We start from the raw sequence: 20,904 nt of genomic DNA, 5'->3' as shown, positions 1-20,904 counted from the left end.
TTTGAGTAGTGCCAGAGCTAACGGAAACACAGCCACTCCTGCTCTCACATCATGCCCCCCCCCGGTCCCCCCTCCCCAGATATTGCTACCTTGTTTGCGTGAACAATATTTTTTCTTTGAGCTGTCAGTGTGTGTGTGAAAATAAGGTTGTTGCTGTGATCATTCAGAATACTAAATTTATAATGCGTTTAAAATCTGGAGACCTGCACCTTCATCACTCTGTACTCCTCAGCTTAGCTCTGTCTGGCTCTCTTCCTCAACCTGTTGGCTGTTCCTGACAGATCGAGACATATAAACAATGGACTCTTTCACCTGCTTTCGGAGCTGCCTCAAAAAAGTTGACAAGTTTGCGCAACGTTTTAAATAATTTGGACAAATTCTCAAATGACACAATTATTTCTCTGTGGGATTTCATCTTGCATCAATTTGGAGGAATGCAGTAGGAGGAGGCTAACAGCATGTAATATGACATTACCTGCAATAAGTCTGACCTGTCTTGTGAATGTGCAGTCTTTCTGTCAATTGCTAGCTTTTTGTTTTTGCCAAGTTTTGTGTGGATGAAATGCCTTTTCTGGCGGCTGTGCTTCAGCTACCTCGCCCCTAACCCTCTTGATCCCTCTAAAGTTAAAAAAAGTTTATTTATTAAGTAGGATTACATTAACACTGTAATGAAGTTACTGTGAAAACCCCCTAATCGCCACACTCTGGCACCTGTTCGGGTACACTGAGGGAGAATTTAGCACGGCCAATGCACCTAACCAGCACATTTTGGATTGTGGGAAGAAACTAGAGCAGCCGGAGGAAACCCACGCAGACACGGGGAGAATGTGCAAACTCCACACAGACTGGAGGTCAAAATCGAACCCGGGTCCCTGGCACTGTGAGGCAGCAGTGTTAACCACTGTGCCACTGTGCCGTCCCCCCCGTCTGAGATGCACCTCACGGACTGCTTCATTAACCAAGTATTCGTACACCTGTCTGAATGTTTCTTTATATGGCTCGGTGCCAGATCCTGTCTGAAGCTCCTGTAAAGCCCCCTGGGATGTTTCACTGCGTTTAGAACATAGAACATAGAACATAGAACAGTACAGCACAGAACAGGCCCTTCGGCCCACGATGTTGTGCCGACCTTCATCTGAAACCAAGATCAAGCTATCCCACTCCCTACCATCCTGGTGTGCTCCATGTGCCTATCCAATAACCGCTTAAATGTTCCTAAAGTGTCTGACTCCACTATCACTGCAGGCAGTCCATTCCACACCCCAACCACTCTCTGCGTGAAGAACCTACCTCTGATATCCTTCCTATATCTCCCACCATGAACCCTATAGTTATGCCCCCTTGTAATAGCTCCATCCACCCGAGGAAATAGTCTTTGAACGTTCACTCGATCTATCCCCTTCATCATTTTATAAACCTCTATTAAGTCTCCCCTCAATCTCCTCCGCTCCAGAGAGAACAGCCCCAGCTCCCTCAACCTTTCCTCATAAGACCGACACTCCAAACCAGGCAGCATCCTGGTAAATCTCCTCTGCACTCTTTCCAGCGCTTCCACATCCTTCTTATAGTGAGGTGACCAGAACTGCACGCAATATTCCAAATGTGGTCTCACCAAGGTCCTGTACAGTTGCAGCATAACCCCACGGCTCTTAAACTCCAACCCCCTGTTAATAAAAGCTAACACACTATATGCCTTCTTCACAGCTCTATCCACTTGAGTGGCAACCTTTAGAGATCTGTGGATATGGACCCCAAGATCTCTCTGTTCCTCCACAGTCTTCAGAACCCTACCTTTGACCCTGTAATCCACATTTAAATTTGTCCTACCAAAATGAATCACCTCACATTTATCAGGGTTAAACTCCATTTGCCATTTTTCAGCCCAGCTTTGCATCCTATCTATGTCTCTTTGCAGCCTACAACACCCCTCCACCTCATCCACTACTCCACCAATCTTGGTGTCATCAGCAAATTTACTGATCCACCCTTCAGCCCCCTCCTCTAAGTCATTAATAAAAATCACAAAGAGCAGAGGACCAAGCACCGATCCCTGCGGCACTCCGCTAGCAACCTGCCTCCAGTCCGAAAATTTTCCATCCACCACCACCCTCTGTCTTCGATCAGATAGCCAGTTACCTATCCAATCGGCCAACTTTCCCTCTATCCCACACCTCCTTATTTTCATCATAAGCCGACCATGGGGGACCTTATCAAACGCCTTACTAAAATCCATGTAAATGACATCAACCGCCCTACCTTCATCAACACACTTAGTTACCTCCTCAAAAAATTCTATCAAATTTGTGAGGCACGATTTGCCCTTCACAAATCCGTGCTGACTATCCCGGATTAATCCGCATCTTTCTAAATGGTCGTAAATCCCATCCCTAAGGACCCTTTCCATCAATTTACCAACCACCGAAGTCAGACTAACCGATCTATAATTACCAGGGTCATTTCTATTCCCTTTCTTAAACAGAGGAACAACATTTGCCACTCTCCAGTCCTCTGGCACCATCCCCGTGGACAGCGAGGACCCAAAGATCAAAGCCAAAGGCTCTGCAATCTCATCCCTCGCCTCCCAAAGAATCCTAGGATACATTTAATCAGGCCCAGGGGACTTATCGACCTTCAGTTTATTCAAAACTGCCAATACATCCTCCCTCCGAACATCTATTTCCTCCAGCCTATTAGCCTGTAACACCTTCTCTTCCTGAAAAACATGGCCCCTCTCCTTGGTGAACACTGAAGAAAAGTATTCATTCATCACCTCGCCTATCTCTACTGATTCCATACACAAGTTCCCACCACTGTCCTTGACCGGCCCTAACAGTTTAAACTGTTTTGTGAGTGCAATTTAAAGTTGATTTCCTCAAATAGCCCTTTTCCAGCGCTCAGTATCTCAGAGTCTCCACTAAGCGTTCTAGTGTTCAAGATGGCCTTGGGAAACATGTCCTAAAGGGTTTTATGTGACTTGGGTGGGTCGCCTCACTGTCATTTTGGTTTGTTTAGTTTTATCTATAAGTTTATTAATAGTGTCACAAGTTGGCTTACATTAACACTGCAACAAAGTTACAGTGAAAATCCCCTAGTCGCCACACTCCGGCGCCTGTTCGGGTACACTGAGGGAGAATTTAGCATGGCCAATGCACCGAACCAACACATTTTGGATTGTGGAAGGAAACTGGAGCACCCGGAGGAAACCTGCGCAGACACGGGGAGAATGTGCAAACTCCACACAGACAGTGACCCAAGCCGGGAATCGAACCCAGGTCCCTGGCGCTGTGAGGCAGCAGTGCTAACCACTGTGCCACCGTGCCACCCCCGACACAGCGTATTTGTTGAATTTTGATATGTTGCAATGTTAAGAAAAGAACTTATGTTTTTATATCTCCATTTACAACCTCAGGAGGTCCCAGAGAGTTTTACAACCAGTTGAGTGCTGTTGTAATGTAAAATATGTGATGACCGGTATCCACACAGGGACAGCCCACAAAGAGGACTTGTCCAGATTTTATAGAGATGGGGCAGCTAAGAGACATGAGCAGATAAGCTTTGTATTCATGTTAGTTTACCGCACGGTCTCTAGAGGCTGGGTCGTTAAGTGTGCTCAAGGCTGAGGTAAACGGATTTTTAATCAGTAATCCCGCTGCCTCGGAAAAGCAGCCAGCATAGTTAAGGACCCCACATATCTCAGACATTCTCTCTTCCACCTTCTTCCGTCGGGAAACAGACACAAAAGTCTAAAGTCATGTACCAACCGACTCAAGAACTGCTTCTTCCCTGCTGCCATCAGACTTTTGAATGGTCCTATCGTATATTAAACTGATCTTTCGCTACACCCTATCTGTAACTGTAGCACTATATTCTGCACCCTCTCCTTTCCTTCTCCCCTATGTACTCTATGAACGATATATTCATACTGAACACAGCATGGTTCGGTGGCACAGTGTTTAGCACTGCTGCCTCACTGCGCCAAGGACCTGGGTTCAATTCCCAGCTTGGGTCACTGTGTGGAGTTTGCACATTCTCCCTGTGTCTGCGTGGGTTTCCTCTGGGTGCTCCGGTTTCCTCCCACAGTCTGAAAGACGTGCTGGTTAGGTGGATTGGCCGTGCTAAATACTTTCCCAGATGTTGGCTGAAGCTGGAGTGCTGCTCCACTGGTGAGTGTTGGTCGGTGACTCAACTGCATCATTTCTTTCAGTTGTGAAGAAGTCAGATTCACTGTTTCCCTGATGCTGCCGGAGCATTTCGAGCACTCCCTGGGTCATTTCTTTCTTTACTGCTCTCAGCTCAGAAACACTGACAGATCAGTCAATTGTAGTATTCCTGTTGTCACTGTTGGCAGCATGAGGCGCCTTAGGACCTTCTTAGTGTGTGTGCCTCAGTGCCACTCACCTGATAATCCACTGGTTTAGTTTATTCTTTCATTGGATGTGGGCATTGTCATTTCCTGCTGCCTTGGCAAAGCAGCCAGCATAATCAAGGACCCCACGCACCCCAGACATTCTCTCTTCCATCTTCTTCCTTCAAGAAAAAGATACAAAAGTCTGAGGTCACGTATCAACCGACTCAAGAATGGCTTCTTCCCTGCTGCCATCAGACTTTTGAATGGACCTACCTTGCACTAAGTTGATCTTTCTCTACGCCCTAGCTATGACTGTAACACTACATTCTGCACGCTCTCCATTCCTACTCTATCTATGCTATGCTTTGTATAGCGTGCAAGAAACAATACTTTTCACTGCATACCAATACATGTGACAATAATAAATCAAATCAAAATTAAAAATGAGGTGAAGGACTTGCTCGGCCATTACAGAGGGCAGTTGCTGTGGGTCTGGAGTTATGTCTAGGCTAGACCAGGTAAGGATGGCAGATTTCCTTCCCTAAAGCACATGAGTGAACCAGATGGGTTTTTTTATGACCAGTTGTCATGTTGACAATACTGAGAGTAGCTCGATAATTCCAAATTGAATTTCCTGTTTTCTATATTTCTAATTTAAATTCCACCAGCTGCCATGGTGGGATTTGAACCCACAGTCCCAAGAGCATTAGCCTGGGCCTCTGGATTACCAGTTCAGTGACCATACGACTATGCCACCATCGCCTTCACTTTCTACACTGCAACACAGACTGCATTTCCAAGAATTCTCCACCGGCCGTAAAGCCCGTTAGATGTTTTGAAGTCATGGAAGTTTTTTTAATCGAAATATCGCTTTTTTCTTTGTATCTGAGCACGGCCTTGCTGCTGTAATCCTGCAGTCATCTAGGGAAGAATGCTTGAAAGACACAACTTGTTAGTGCCTGTCATTGAAGCAGAAAGGAAAGTAAGATTTTTTAAAATCAGTATCAAGTAAGCTGTCATCAAACCTTTATATCAAAAGTTCCAATTCCCCTCAAGCACTTAGTAAATTCCCCGAACCTACGTTCCGCTCCTCGGTTGAGAGAGCAGGTTGGCTGAGCCCATTGCTGTCTCCATGGATACCAGCCAGAGCTGCTCTTGGATCAATGGAGGTTTGAGTGAGAAGGGATAGTGGGAGTGTATACGATATTAAACCTTCCTTCTCATTGTCGGGTGCTGAGTTTCAACATTTGTGACTCCCATCGCTACCCTCACTATCAGTGCACCGGAATGGAACTGATCTCTGAATCACATCGGATCACACCTGTGCGTGGGATGTATCACCTCATGATGTGTCTCGTACCAGTATAGGAGCCATAGGGTTGATCTTATAGAGGTCTCTAAAATAATGAGGGACATAGATCAGTTAGATAGTCAATATCTTTTCTAAAAGGTAGGGGAGTCTAAAACTAGAGGGCATAGGTTTAAGGTGAGAGGGGAGAGATACAAAAGGGTCCAGAGTGGCAACTTTTTCACACAGAGGGTGGTGAGTGTCAGGAATGAGCTAGCAGAGGCAGTAGTAGAGGCGGGTACAATTTTGTCTTTTAAAAAGCATTTAGACAGTTACATGGGTAAGATGGGTCTCGAGGGATATGGGCCAAACGCGGGCAATTGGGACCAGCTTAGTGGTAAAAACTTGGCGGCATGGACAAGTTGGGCTGAAGGGCTTGTTTCCATGCTGTAAACCTCTATGACTCTATGAGGCTCCAAGCGTCAGTGAAACTATACTTTTTAAGTGAAAATTATTTGTGCCGGTTGTGATTTTATTTTGAACTATGAATCATTGAATCATTAGTCTTTAGCACAGCTAGAAATTCATTATTCGACAGTCTAATTACGTGATTCAAGCCTATTAAAAACATGAATAACCAGAGCTTTATTTACAGGATATTGAACAAAATGCGTCAATATAGTTAAGATTCAGATCAGCCATACTGGCAGAACAAGCTCAAGGGGCTGAATGGCCTCCTCTTATTCCTACATCGATGTCAATGGATGGAGCTTGGCACATGTGTGCAAGCATTCATACACCATGCTCTTCCCCCAGTCAATTCAAACTAGCCTAGATCTCAAAGAACTATTAGTCAGCTAAATGAATGCTCGCATTGTACCTCTCCGATTTTCTACAGGATTTGAGGTTAAATGTTGTCAGGTTCAGTAACCTGATCAATCTTCAGTGCCTCAAACCAAGTTAAGGCCATTTATACATTTACAGTTAAAGTTGAAAGTTTATTAGTGTCACAAGTAGGCTTACATTAACACTGCAATGAAGTTACTGTGACAATCCCCTAGAAATCCCCTCACATTCAAGGAGTCCATATCTAAAGCATTTGTACCTACCACTGTGTCATCTTCAAAAGTTGCACAGTGGTTAGCACTGCTGCCTCACAGCACCAGGGACCCCCGGTTCAATTCTCAGCTTGGGTCACTGTCTGTGTGGAGTTTGCATGTTCTCCCTGTGTCTGTGTGGGGATGCTCTGGTTTCCTCCCACAGTCTGAAAGACGTGCTGGTTAGGGGATTGACCTGAACAGGTGACTAGGGGAATTTCACAGTAACTTTATTGTTAATGTAAGCCGTACTAGTGGCTAACAGATAAACTTTAATAGTGAAAATGGATACAAAACATATATATATATCTACACTTCAGCCATATCCTACTCCTTAATCCTAACCACCATGCTAAATCTTTCAAAGGACCTATGTGACTTTTCTGGCCACTCACAGAGCTTATAAATCTGTACCATGGTAATTCCACCTGATCTGTTGTTTTTTCCCCAGTGCACTTTTTTGGCATTCAACAGTGGCAGGAGTTAATTTCAGCAATAGCTGATACCGAGAAATGAAATCTTGGTGAAATATTTATACTTGGTGATATATTTATTTTTGAGGCTACTTCTCTTATGGACCTTCATTAAGACATCTTATTTATGAAATGGACATAACAAGAGTTTCTGACTATATATGTAAATAACTTTATTTTTCTCTTCTATAACTGATTTCCATCAATCAGCATGATCCCATTTCCATTTATTTTGAGCTGAAAATTGAACCCATTCTTACAACAGGGATCAAGTTGTCTGCAGCAATAATTTTCTCAACCAAATTAAACCTGATGATACAATAACTATTGATAGGGATTGTTAGGACATGGAATGTTCCCTCCACAAACAGGAATACGCTCCATCATATGTTTCATATCTAAAATTTAAAAAATAGAGAAGTATGGGAAATAAGATGATGTGGATAGTTCTTTCAGAGCTGTACAGTTACAGGGATGGACCAAATAGCTTCCATTTGTGCTGTGAAATTCCACGGTTCTCACATGGAAATCAGATTATGGGCAGGATTCTCTTCCTGAACGCCGAATTCTCCGTCTTCACTGGCTAAGCCGGCGGCAGAGAATTCCGGCCATAATCCCACTGATTAAACCCATTACTTCCCACCATATGGAGTAAGGAAGGAAATTCTTCCCTGCAACTCTCCACCGGTGCTGCTGTTCCTCGGAGCTGTTGCCAGTGTCGGTTCTGGATCCTCCCAGTGTCAGTCCTGCTCCCAGCGTAGGTGATCTGGACGCTCCGGGTGTCAGCCCTTCTCCTAGTGTCGGTGCTCCGGCTGCTCCTGGTGTCAGTGCTCTGGATGCTCCCGGTGTCAGTCCCACTCCCGGTGTCAGTCCCACTCCCGATGTCAGTCCCACTCCCGATGTCAGTCCCACTCCCAGTGTCAGTCCCACTCCTGGTGTCAGTCCGGCTGCTCCTGGTGTCAGTGTCCTGGATGCTCCCAGTGCCAGTCCCACTCCCGGTGTCAGTCCTGCTGCCGGTGCCAGTGTCTGGACGCTCCTGTGGTCAGTCTCACTCCTGGTGTCAGTCCTGCCGGTGTCAGTGTTCTGGCTGCTCCCGGTGTCAGTCCTGCTCCTGGTGTCCGTGCTCCAGCTGTGGCTGCTTAGGTCAAACCTCCTCCTTGTGGCAGTGGCAGCAGAAGCGAGGCAGAGAGATGGCTGCAGGCTCCACCATCTCACCCGTTCCTGATTTGTACACTGTGCTCGCAAACATGTGTTAGATACGATGTGGAGATGCCGGCGTTGGACTGGGGTAAGCACAGTAAGAAGTCCCATGACACCAGGTTAAAGTCCAACAGGTTCATTTGGAATCAGGAGCCTGATGAAGGAGCAGTGACTTTAACCTGATGTTGTGAGAGGTGTTAGATTGTGTGAAGTGAAATAAAGAATCGTTAACTCTCTGTTCCAGATTAGAACGAACCATCAAAGCACAGCAACTGGAGATCCATCGCTTGCTCAGCATGTCACGGGCACATTGCAATTATTCTTCAACCAGCACTCAGACAAACTCCAGTAACCTCGGCAGTGCATTCAGTGCCCAGTCTGCGTCACAGGTAGGACGCCTCCTGTAAACCTATACCCAATTCCCCCAAATGGAGCCTCACACTGCGCTAATAAAAGGCAGATTTGTGTGAGATTGAAAATCGAAGGTGAAGTGGGTAAAGTTGATGTCTCTGAATCTCCTCCGCACCTCAAACATTCCTGAACCTGCTGACATGGCAATGCTGCTGTGCTCACCTCTTAACCGATTTGATTTGATTTACTATTCTCACATGGTGGGCGGCACGGTGACACGGTGGTTGGCACTGCTGCCTCACAGCGCCAGGGACCCGGGTTCAGTTCCGGCCTCGGGTCACTGTCTGTGTGGAGTTTGCATGTTGTCTGCGTGGGTTTCCTCCCACAGTCCGAAAGATGTGCGGGTTAGGTTGATTGGCCATGTTAAATTGACCCTAATGTCAGGGGGATTAGCAGGGTAAATTAGGGTTATGGGGATAGGGCCTGGGTGGGATTGTGGTCGGTACAGACTCGATGGGCCGAATGGCCTCCTTCTGCACTGTAGGGATTCTATGGACATGCATTTTCCAGCATTGGTTAATACTGGGATACAGTGAAATGTATTGTTTCTTGCACGCTAGACAAAGCATACTGTTCATAGAGAACATAGGGGAGAAGGAAAGAAGGGGCGCAGAATATAGTGTTACAGTCACAGAGCATTATTAGAAAGTTTAGAAGAGTTGGAATAGAATTGGAGTAAAAGAGGTAATTTGAGGGCATGCTAGCGTGCAAGAAGGTGCCAGGGCGTAAGCTTCCTCAGCAAGGCCAGTGTTTACTGCTCATTTCGTAGTTACTCTGAGGAGATGATGGTGGTGGTGCACTTCATTGTTTGTGGCAGTTTTATAGTGAGGATAATCCTCAGTTAAAATAGGCAATAATTAGGAAAGAAAGAACGTGCATTTATATAAACAAGCAAATTACTGTGGATGCTGGAATCTGAAACCAAAAGAGAAAATGCTGGAAAATCCCAGCAGATCTGGCAGCATCCGTAAGGAGAGAAAAGAGCTGACGTTTCGAGTCCAGTCAAAGCTTTGACAAAGGGTCATCTGCCCTCGAAACGTCAGCTCTTTTCTCTCCAGATGCTGCCAGACATGCATTTATACATCCCTGTTCATGACCTCAGGGTAAGCATTGTACGGTCAATGTCGTGCCTTTGAACTCAGTCATTATATGAACCAATTCACTACAAGGTCAGTTTGCACTGTCAGTGATGGTGGTTCATGGATAACTATTGGCCAGGCTTGCTTGGAATAGTATTAGAAAATCTTTTACTTTCCCCCTGAGAGGGCAAATGGAGGCTTTGTTGAATATCTCAGTCCAGATTTGCACTTCTGACACTGCAGCACTCCTGCAGTAGTGCACAGGAGTGCCAGCCTGGTTTGTGGGCTGAAGTGTCTGGGTGCGACTGAAATGCAGAGGTCAGGGTGCTAAACCTCAACCTCTTTACCTTAGTCATGGGGAGACAGTGGGTGAATCACTGGACTAGCAATCCAGAGGCCCAGGCTAAAGTTCTGGGGACATGGTTTCAAACCCCACCGCAGCAGCTGGTGGAATTTAAATACAATTACTAAAATCTGGAATTAAATCTGGAATCATGGTGATGGTGACCATGAAACTGTCATCAATTGTCACCAAAGAAACTGCCTCTGGTTCACTAATGTCTCTTTAGGGAAGGAAATCTGCCATCATTACCCAGTCAACCACACAACTACCCTCTGAAATGGCCAAATTAGTTCCAGGATAATTAGGGTGACAAATGTCAGCTTTGCCAGCGATGCCCATGCCCCACGAAAGGACTAAATCTAAAAGTTCCCATTGCTCTTGTGGTGTGGATTGGCAGCACTGATCCTCAGAGTGGGCTCCTGCCTGGGGGTTTATGTTAATAATGAATGAAATGTGCTTCACAGGACACAATAAGCTCTTTAATTGGTTATGGCAGCACGGATTAGACAAGTGAAGGATTCCAACCAAACTGGCTATCCCTGATGTGGTTCCAACCATTATCTTGCAATTGAGTCCGTGCCGAAATATGCCGTGTTTGTGAACCCACCTCTCCACTCACCTGATGAAAGCTCGCGATTCCAAATAAACCTGTTGGACTTTAACCTGGTGTTGTGAGACTTCTTACTGAGCCCATCCCAGTCCAACGCTGGCATCGCCATATCTTGACTTGGGGAGTTGATGAGGAGTGTTCTCTTTGTATCCCAGCTCCAAAGTCTGTGTGTTTGTATATGTGTGTGTGTGTGTGTGTGTGAGTGAGAAAGAGAGAGAGAGAATTGGGGGTGACAACTGGCTGTGAGTCTTGCTTTGGTAGACTTTCTTGCCAGTGCAAGGAGCAGACATGACACACTTGACATTTGGGCCCACTGTTCAAGGCTGTCAAGACTGGAACTCACTGCCTTGACATTTAAGAATTATTTAGATGTGCACTTGTGATGCTTAGACTATGGGCCGAGTGCTGGAAAATGGGATTAGAATAGTTAGGTGGTTTGTCCTTAACTGGCGCAGATGCAATGGGCCAGAGAGCCTTTTCCTGTGCTTGGATACCTCTATGACTCTTGCAACCATGAGTCAGCACTCTTGGGAAGAGATAGAAATAAAACGGGGGTCTTAAAGATCACGGAATAGGGAATGAGAGTCACATTGCTCATCTGGTGGACTGTTCTGAACACGAAAGCCGAGAGACTTGCATGTGGGCTGCTCTCTGTGTAGAAAGTCAAAGGGGAATTGGCTCATAGTGACAGCTTTAGAATGGATATTATTAATGTTTTGTAGGTGGAAAGGATATACCCCTTGATCTCTCTGTGCTCCAATTCTGGCTCAAGTCTCACTGGGGAATTGTGAATTTACTGTCAAAATTGACATTGTTTAAATCGCATGTGGATTTTTTTCCCTCTCTCCATGCAGACTACGGAACAGATAAGCTGTGAGGAGGAACGGCAGCTTGTGATCCAGGTATCTCCCAGAGTAGCTGGCCATCAAGTGGATCAGGAAGCACTGGCCAAAGCAGCCTCCGCAGAATGGAATGTAGCGTCGCCACAGAAGTCGGTCCATAGACGCAAGTCCACAGTGTCTCGAGAAGTCCAAGGGGAATGCCCGAAGCTCCTTATGCAGAAGAGGTGCGAGGAACAGCTAATGGAAAGTATGTACAAGAGGGGCGATGGTAGTGGACAGCCCACAGTCCACCTTCTCTTTCTTTAAAGGGTTATTGTAGGGATTGATTCTGTTTTTAAGTTGTGCGAATAAATGAGGCTTCTTTGGCTGATCGCAGGATGCATAAAACACGCGAGGAGGCTATTTGGTCTCTCGTGTCCGTGCTGGCTCCCTGTACGAGATACATGGTGGCACAGTGGTTAGCACTGCTGCCTCACAGCGCCGGGGACCGGGATTCGATTCCCAGATCAGGTCACTGTCTGTGTAGAGTTTGCACATTCCCCCTGTGTCTGCGTGGGTTTCCTCCGGGTGCTCCAGTTTCCTCCCACAGTCTGAAAGACGTGCAGGTTAAGTGCATTGGCCATGCTAAATTCTCCCTCAGTGTACCCGAACAGCTGGAGTGCAGTGACTAAGAGATTTTCACAGTAACTTCATTGCAATGTTAATGTAAGCCTACTTGTGACAATAATAAATAAAAAAAACTGCTAGTCCCACACCCCTCCCCTGGTCTTTCCTCCTTGCCTTTTCTCTTTAAACCATTGTCCAATGCTCTTCTGAAAGTCACGATTGAACCTGCCTCCCTCGCGCTCTCAGGCAGTGCATTTCCAGATCCTAACCCCTCGCTCTATTTAAAAAATAAAGGTTCCTCCTCATGTCACTTCTGATTCTTCTGTCAATCATTACAAATCCATTCTCGATGCTCCCACCGAGGATGAGCGTAGCTCCCTGTCTGCTCTGTCTGGGCTCGTGATTGTTGAACACCTCCTTCAAACCCCCTCTCAACCTTCGCCTTCCCTTTGCAGCATTGCTATTAAATTCCAGGCTGACGGAAGACTTGGGGAACGCTTGGAATCAGATCGAACATCTACGTGACCGTCTAAGACAGAGTGAGGTAATCAGCGGGGTGATTTTTTCTTTGGGTCAGAGCACAATCATGAGGGGAGGCCAAAAAATAAAACATTATTTGATTTGATTTATTATTGTCACGTGTATTAGTATACAGTGAAAACTATTGTTTCTTGTGCACTATACAAACAAAGCATACCGTACATAGAGAAGGAAAGGAGAGAATGCAGAATGTTGTGTTGCAGTCACAGCTAGAGTGTAGAGAACCTGCCCAACATCTACACGGCACGGTGGCACAGTGGTTAGCACTGCTGCCTCACAGCGCCAGAGACCCGGGTTCAATTCCCGGCTTGGGTCTGTGTGGAGTTTGCACGTTCTCCCGGTGACTGCGTGGGTTTCCTCCGGGTTCTCCGGTTTCCTCCCACAGTCTGAAAGACGTGCCGGTTAGGTGCATCGGCCATGATAAATTCTCCCTCAGTGTACCCAAACAGGCACTGGAGTGTGGTGACTAAGGGATTTTTACAGTAACTTCATTGCAGTGTTAATGTAAGCCTACTCGTGACGCTAATAAATAAACTTTAAACAAAATTAATAAGAAAACAAATACTTTGCCAGCGGCAGATTACCTTGCGGTTGGGCGGCACCGGATCAGCTCCAAATTAAACTGGATGGACAGCATTCTGGAAATCCTCTTCAGTGAAACCATTGCAGGAGAGAAGGAGGCGGAACTGATGGTTTCCAAGGATTCTTTTCAAGGAATACTCTTTTCTAATTACGCATTTCATAGAATCATAGAAACCCTACAGTGCAGAAAGAGGCCATTTGGCCCATCGAGTCTGCACCGACCACAATCCCACCCAGGCCCTACCCCCATATCCCTACATATTTACCTGCTAATCCCTCTAACCTACACATCTCAAGACACAAAGGGACAATTTTAGCATGGCCAATCAACCTAACCCGCACATCTTTGGACTGTGGGAGGAAACCGGAGCACCCGGAGGAAACCCACGCAGACACGAGGAGAATGTGCAAACTCCACACAGACAGTGACTGAAGCCGGGAATCGAACTCAGGTCCCTGGAGCTGTGAAGCAGCAGTGCTAACCACTGTGCTACCGTGCCGCCCAGCCTGAGGTTGTGCCTCAATGTCCCTTTAGCCTGAGGTTGTGCCCTCTGTTTCTAGTTTTTCCTACTAGTGGGAACATCCTCTCCACGTCCACTCTATCCAAGCCTCGCAGTATCCTGCAAGTTGGGGACTGCATGGGGTCTCCTGCAAGCATGACCAAACTGCCTGAGAGTGTGGCAATAAAAACACAGAGGGAGGCCATTTGGCCCTTTTAGTCTGCTCTGCCATTCAATTAGATCATGGGCGATTTGTCCCTTAACTCTAATTACCTGCCTTGGTTCACATTCCTTAATATTTACACCTAACCAAGCTCAATTAGTCTCAATTTTAACATTTCCAGTCTAACTCCAGGGTCAACAGCTTTTTGGGGGAGTTGAGTTCTAGAATTTGAAATGAAGAAGTGCTTCCTATAGAATCCCCTGAACGGTTTCGCTCTGATTTTAAGGTTATGCACCCATCCCCTCAAAACCTGGAAATGTTGTGCCTTGGGAGGAGGATAGCGATAAACTTCAAGAGCAATGAACAGGCTGGTGGAATGGGCAGACAGGTAGGGGCTGAAGTTTAGTGTGAAGTGATTCATTTTGGTAGGAAGAATAAAGAGTGGCAATGTAAAATAAAGGGTACATAGAAACATAGAAAATATAAGTAGGAATGGGCCATTCGGCCCTTCGAGCCTGCTCCACCATTCATTTTGATCATGACTGATCATCGAATTCAATATCCTGATCCCCCATTCCCCCCCATATCCCTTGAGCCCCAAGAGCTATATCTAATTTCTTCTTGAAATCAGACAATGTTTTGGCCTCAACTACATTCTGTGGTAGTGAATTCCACACATTCACCACCCTCTGGGTGAAGAAATTTATCCTCGCCTCAGTTCTAAAGGGTTTACCCCTTATCCTCAAACTATGACTCCTAATTCTGGACTCCCCCACCATTGGGAGCATTCTTTCTGTCTAACCCTGTTGGAATTTTATAAGTTTCTATGAGACCCTCTCTCACTCTTCTAAACTCCAGTGAATATAATCCTAACTGACTTAGTCTGTTCTCATATGACAGACCTGCTATCCCAGGAATCAACCTGGTAAACCTTCGCTGTACTCCCTGTATAGCAAGGACATCCTTCCTTTGATAAGGACACCAAAACTGCACACAATACTCCAGGTATGGCCTTTCTAACGCCCTATACAATTGCAGCAAAACATCCCTATCCCGAAACTCAATTCTAAACACAGAAACAGTGGACTGGGACATATCTGTGCATAAATCATTGAAGGTAGTGGGACATGTTGAGAAAGCATTCAGGATGCTCGGCTTTATAAATAGGGGCACAGAGTACAAAAGCCAGGAAGTAACCTTAATCCTATATAAAACACTGGTTCACCCTCAATTGGAATACTATGCCCAGTTCTGGGCACTGCATTTCAGGAAGGACGTGAAGGCATTAGAGAGCGTGCAGAAAAGATTCACGAAAATGCTTCCAGTGATGAGACACTTCATTTATGTGGATAAGTTGGAAAAGTTGGGATAGTTCTCCTTGGAGAAGATTAAATGGAGATTTGATAGGGATAGAACATTCTGAAGGGTCGGTACAGAGTAGATAGGGAGAAAGTGTTCCTGTCAGCAGAAGTACGAAGAGGCAGAGGGCACAAATTAAAGATAATTGGTGTAAGGAGCAAGGGCAAAATGGGGAAAATTTATTTTATGTTGTGAGTTGTTAAGCTCTGGAATTCATAGCTTGGGACTATGACGGAAACAGATCGAACTGAACCCTCCAAAGAGAATTGGATAATTATCTGGAGAGAATATCTTTGGAGAGAGAATGGGTGAGTGGGGCTGGGTGAGTTATTCTTGAGAGTCAGCACCAGAACGATGGGCTGAATAGCCTCCTCAGCTATAACCATTCTGGACACTGTTGGGATTCCAACATCTGAAAGGTGATGTAGGTGAAGGTTACGCTCACTGTTCAGTACTAAAAGGAAACATCGGGTGGGATTTTATGGACTCGCTCGAGCGAGACTGGAAATTCCTGCCCGAGGTCAACGGATATTTCCGTTATCCACCCCTCGCCCGCTTCGATTCCATGGCGTGCGGGGCAGTAGAATTCCGGCGATCATTTCTGATTAATGTAAACCCCATGTCTGTGTGTTTCCTCCAGTTTCCTCCCAGACTCCAAAGATGGGTCACAGGGATAGGGCTTGGGTGGGATGGACTGAATGGCCTCTTTCTGCACTGATGGGATTCTATTCTATGAAAGTGATTTGCGTTTTCTTCATGGAGGCTGGGGTTTAATTGGAAATTTCTGAATTGAGTTAAAGGTATTAAAGGATATTTGATTTGATTTACCAGGTTGATTCCTGGGATGGCAGGTCTGTCACATGTATTATTATACAGTGAAAAGTATTGTTTCTTGCACACTATACAGACAAAGCATATTGTTCATAGAGAAGGAAAGGAGAGAGTGCAGAATGCTAGGGTGTAGAGAAAGATCAACTTAATGCAAGGTAAGTCCATTCAAGAGTCTGACAGCAGCAGGGAAGAAGCTCTTCTTGAGTTGGTTGGTACGTGACCTCAGACTTTTGTATCTTTTTCCCAACGGAAGAAGGTGGAAGAGAGAATGTCCGGGGTGTGTGGGGTCCTTAATTATGCTGTCTGCTTTGCCGAGGCAGCGGGAAGTGTAGACAGAGTCAATGGATGGGAGGCTGGTTAGCGTGATGGACTGCCTTTCAGGCAGTGAGTTCCAGACTACCATCATCCTCTGCGTGCAAAAATGTCTCAACTCCCCTTCCCCTTCTGCTAATTGCGATAAATCTATGTACCCTGGTTACTGACTTCTCTGCTATCGGAGTAGGAATTTGTGGCACAATGGTTAGCATTGTTGCCATACAGTGCCAGGAACCTGGGTTCAATTCCCAGCTTGTGTCACTGTCTGTGTGGAGTCTGCACGTTCTCCCCGCGTCTGTGTGGGTTTCCTCCGGGTGCCCTGGTTTCCTCCCACAGTCCGAAAGACGTGCTGGTTAGCTGCATTGGCCGTGCTAAATTCTCCCTCAGTGTACTCGAACAGGCGCCGGAGTGTGGCGACGAGGGGATTTCCACAGTAACTTCATTGCGGTGTTAATGCAAGCCTACTTCTGACACTAATAAATAAACTTTAAAACCTTTGAACTTTATGTGGGCCCCTCATTGTATTGTAGGCTTCAGTTAACTCTTCCCTCAACCTCCTCTGTTCCAGAGGAAACAACCCCTGCCTATCCTGGTCTCTTGGTTATTAGAAACCAGAGATCCAACCCACATAAGGTTCGCTTTAGGGGAGGATGCATTACAAGGATGCCAAACAATTTCAGGTGAGAAATAAAACTCACTAACTAAATCCATGTAATCTTTGATTTTCCAGAAGCAAGAGCCCCAGGAGATTTTGTCAATGGAATACATGTACCATGAAAACAGCACGAGGAAGACTGGTGACTCTAGACCACATGACAGAGAACCAATCACCACAGCTTGCCGATGTGCCAGTCAGGACACAGCGCTCACCAGTTCCAGAGAAGAACGATGCATCAGAGAGCAGACAAATCGAACAGACGAGGGGAGATTGCGGACACACTCAATAAATTGCACACTCCCAACAAAGGAGGCACAGTTACAATCTCCATCCCACGCACCAAGGTGGGTGAAGGGAGGGATGTAATTTAGTTCGTTCCGGACAGTTCCTCGATGCTTCACATTTCTATTTGTAAGTCTTGACATAAAGAAACTATGCAAAAGTAGTCCCACATAGCATGGGTCACAGAATGGTACAGCACGTAGGGAGGCCTTTTGGCCCATCATGCCTATGCTGGATGTACTCAAGATCATTACAGAAGGAAGGCCTGTAATGAAGGAGGGATTGTGGTCGGTGCAGACTCGATGGGCCAAATGGCCTCTTTCTGCACTGTAGGGTTTCTATGATTCTATGACCCACACACATTGCATAGATCCACACACATTCTATAGACCCACACACATTAGAGAGACACACACACATTTGAGAGACAATGCTCTGTGGTCATCTACTGCTGGGAGATAGTGTCTTGTCCTGCTATAATTTAATGATGAAAATAGGCCAAAAGCAGTGCCCAAATTGGCCATTGCATTTCCATTTATTATATCAGAGATTACATTTCTAAATCGTGTCAGAGGCAATCTATCAAAGCAGCCTGATATAATAATAGGTTATTTCAGATTACATTCCGCCTATTCTGTTTACTTTGCTAAGTATTTGATGGGCAATTTCACAAATGTATTTACCACATAGCGCCTTGATCACACCTGGTCAGTAATTGTACCTGTTGTCCTGTTTATTACACAATTATTCTGTAGGTATTTGCTTCCAATCTAATTACACATCAAAATAGTATCTACCACATATTGGCCCAGATCGTCTCAAGGATTTGACTCTGGGTGAATGGCTCCTCAATAGAAAGAGTAAAGAAATACTTGCACTTATGTAGCGCCTTTCATGGCCTTGGGGAGTTGCAAAGCATGCTGCAGCCAATGAGGCATTTATAAGGTATGGCCACTGTTAAAATGCAAGACTAGTTACCTATCGCTTATTTCTGAATGAGCTGTGAATATTATCCTATGAGGATAAGGTGCACAGGTTGGGCCTACAACTGTCGGAGTTTTGAAGCATGAGAGGCACGGTGGCACAGTAGTTAGCACTGCTGCCTCACAGCACCAGGGACCCGGGTTCAATTCCCGGATTAGGTCACTGTCTGTGTGGAGTTTGCACATTCTCCCTGTGTCTGCATGGGTTTCCTCCGGGTGCTCTGGTTTCCTCCCACAGTCCAAAAGAACATAAGAACATAAGAAATAGGAGCAGGAGTAGGCCATCTAGCCCCTCGAGCCTGCCCCGCCATTCAATAAGATCATGGCTGATCTGACGTGGATCAGTACCACTTACCCGCCTGATCCCCATAACCCTTAATTCCCTTACCGCTCAGGAATCCATCCATCCGCGCTTTAAACATATTCAGCGAGGTAGCCTCCACCACCTCAGTGGGCAGAGAATTCCAGAGATTCACCACCCTCTGGGAGAAGAAGTTCCTCCTCAACTCTGTCTTAAACCGACCCCCCTTTATTTTGAGGCTGTGTCCTCTAGTTTTAACTTCCTTACTAAGTGGAAAGAATCTCTCCGCCTCCACCCTATCCAGCCCCCGCATTATCTTATAAGTCTCCATAAGATCCCCCCTCATCCTTCTAAACTCCAACGAGTACAAACCCAATCTCCTCAGCCTCTCCTCATAATCCAAACCCCTCATCTCCGGTATCAACCTGGTGAACCTTCTCTGCACTCCCTCCAATGCCAATATATCCTTCCTCATATAAGGGGACCAATACTGCACACAGTATTCCAGCTGCGGCCTCACCAATGCCCTGTACAGGTGCATCAAGACATCCCTGCTTTTATATTCTATCCCCCTCGCAATATAGGCCAACATCCCATTTGCCTTCTTGATCACCTGTTGTACCTGCAGACTGGGCTTTTGCGTCTCATGCACAAGGACCCCCAGGTCCCTTTGCACGGTAGCATGTTTTAATTTGTTTCCATTGAGATAGTAATCCCATTTGTTATTATTTCCTCCAAAGTGTATAACCTCGCATTTCTCAACGTTATACTCCATTTGCCATATCCTCGCCCACTCACTCAGCCTGTCCAAATCTCTCTGCAGATCTTCTCCGTCCTCCACACGATTCACTTTTCCACTTATCTTTGTGTCGTCTGCAAACTTCGTTACCCTACACTCCGTCCCCTCCTCCAGATCATCTATATAAATGGTAAACAGTTGCGGCCCGAGTACCGATCCCTGCGGCACGCCACTAGTTACCTTCCTCCAACCGGAAAAACACCCATTTATTCCGACTCTTTGCTTCCTGTCGGATAGCCAGTCCCCAATCCACTTTAACACACTACCCCCAACTCCGTGTGCCCTAATCTTCTTCAGCAGCCTTTTATGGGGCACCTTATCAAACGCCTTTTGGAAATCCAAAAACACCGCATCCACCGGTTCTCCTCCATCAACCGCCCTAGTCACATCTTCATAAAAATCCAACATGTTCGTCAAGCACGACTTTCCCCTCAAAGACTGGTTTAGGTGGATTGGCCATGCTAAGTTCCCCCCTGGTGTCAGGGGGATTAGCTCGGACATCAACAGGTTTGACTTGCTTATTTATAGACATCCCTCCCCCACCCCCCCTCCGCACCAACCCCCACACTTCCCCTCCTTCACCCCTCACCTCTCTGCAGGTGCCCTGTTCACCACTCAAAAGCTCAGCTGAAGATCAGGACAGGGAGGGTGGGGAGGCAGTGAGGTCTCAGGAGGGTAATTGCCAGCCTCATTTTAACTGCCCCATATCAGACCAGTTTCCATCCAGCTGGGACTGGAGGAGGGGTTGAGGGCCGTAAGTCCAGAGACCTCCTGTCCAGTGAATTGGCCACTCGGTCACAACCGACTGGATGTCCCTACCTCCAACACCAGGACACCTGCAAACAGGATGTGAAGATGGTGGACATGGACACAGGCAACAGGGAGACAGTCACTGATGGCCATGACTACTGGGGCCTGATTGTTTAGAGGGTCATTGGACCAGGTGAGGAGAAAGGGAGCAGTCAGCTGGCTGAGCCCAGAGAAACTAGAGGCCAGTGAACTGTGCACCTTCCCAATGCAGCACAGAGTGTCCTGTTAGAGAGGGGATCGCTAGACACATCAGCAATGTTTCACAGGGTTTACCACCAAGGCGCAAACTATCATTTCGCGAGATGGAAGGCTGCAAGACAGGGGGCAGAGGGAATAAAAATTGGTGTGTGTTGTGTTTTGCATTTGTGGCGTGGCATGTGATGCATGCGTTGCACATGTTTAATGTGATTATGTTGTGTGTTGTGTGTTTTGCATGTTTGTGTGTTGTGTATGTGTGTGCTATGTGTGTTGTATGTGTATTGTG

At 46.2% G+C, this 20,904-nt stretch overlaps 1 protein-coding gene across 1 annotated transcript in view; it reads left to right on the top strand.

Annotated features, from left to right (window-relative positions):
• The window catches only part of LOC144505537 (uncharacterized), a 77,064-nt gene that overhangs the window by 31,605 nt on the left and 24,555 nt on the right, over positions 1 to 20,904 (top strand). The window contains exons 4-7 of the mRNA XM_078231668.1: positions 8,651 to 8,795; positions 11,704 to 11,938; positions 12,753 to 12,841; positions 17,318 to 17,589. Of these exons, the coding sequence (XP_078087794.1) occupies positions 8,651 to 8,795; positions 11,704 to 11,938; positions 12,753 to 12,841; positions 17,318 to 17,589 (741 nt within the window). The remainder of the gene's footprint in view (positions 1 to 8,650; positions 8,796 to 11,703; positions 11,939 to 12,752; positions 12,842 to 17,317; positions 17,590 to 20,904) is intronic.

The sequence above is a fragment of the Mustelus asterias genome, chromosome 2, assembly GCF_964213995.1.
Source record: "Mustelus asterias chromosome 2, sMusAst1.hap1.1, whole genome shotgun sequence".
Lineage (NCBI taxonomy): Eukaryota > Metazoa > Chordata > Chondrichthyes > Carcharhiniformes > Triakidae > Mustelus > Mustelus asterias.
Note: the sequence above shows the minus strand (reverse complement) of the source record. Positions and strands in the feature narration are given on the sequence as shown.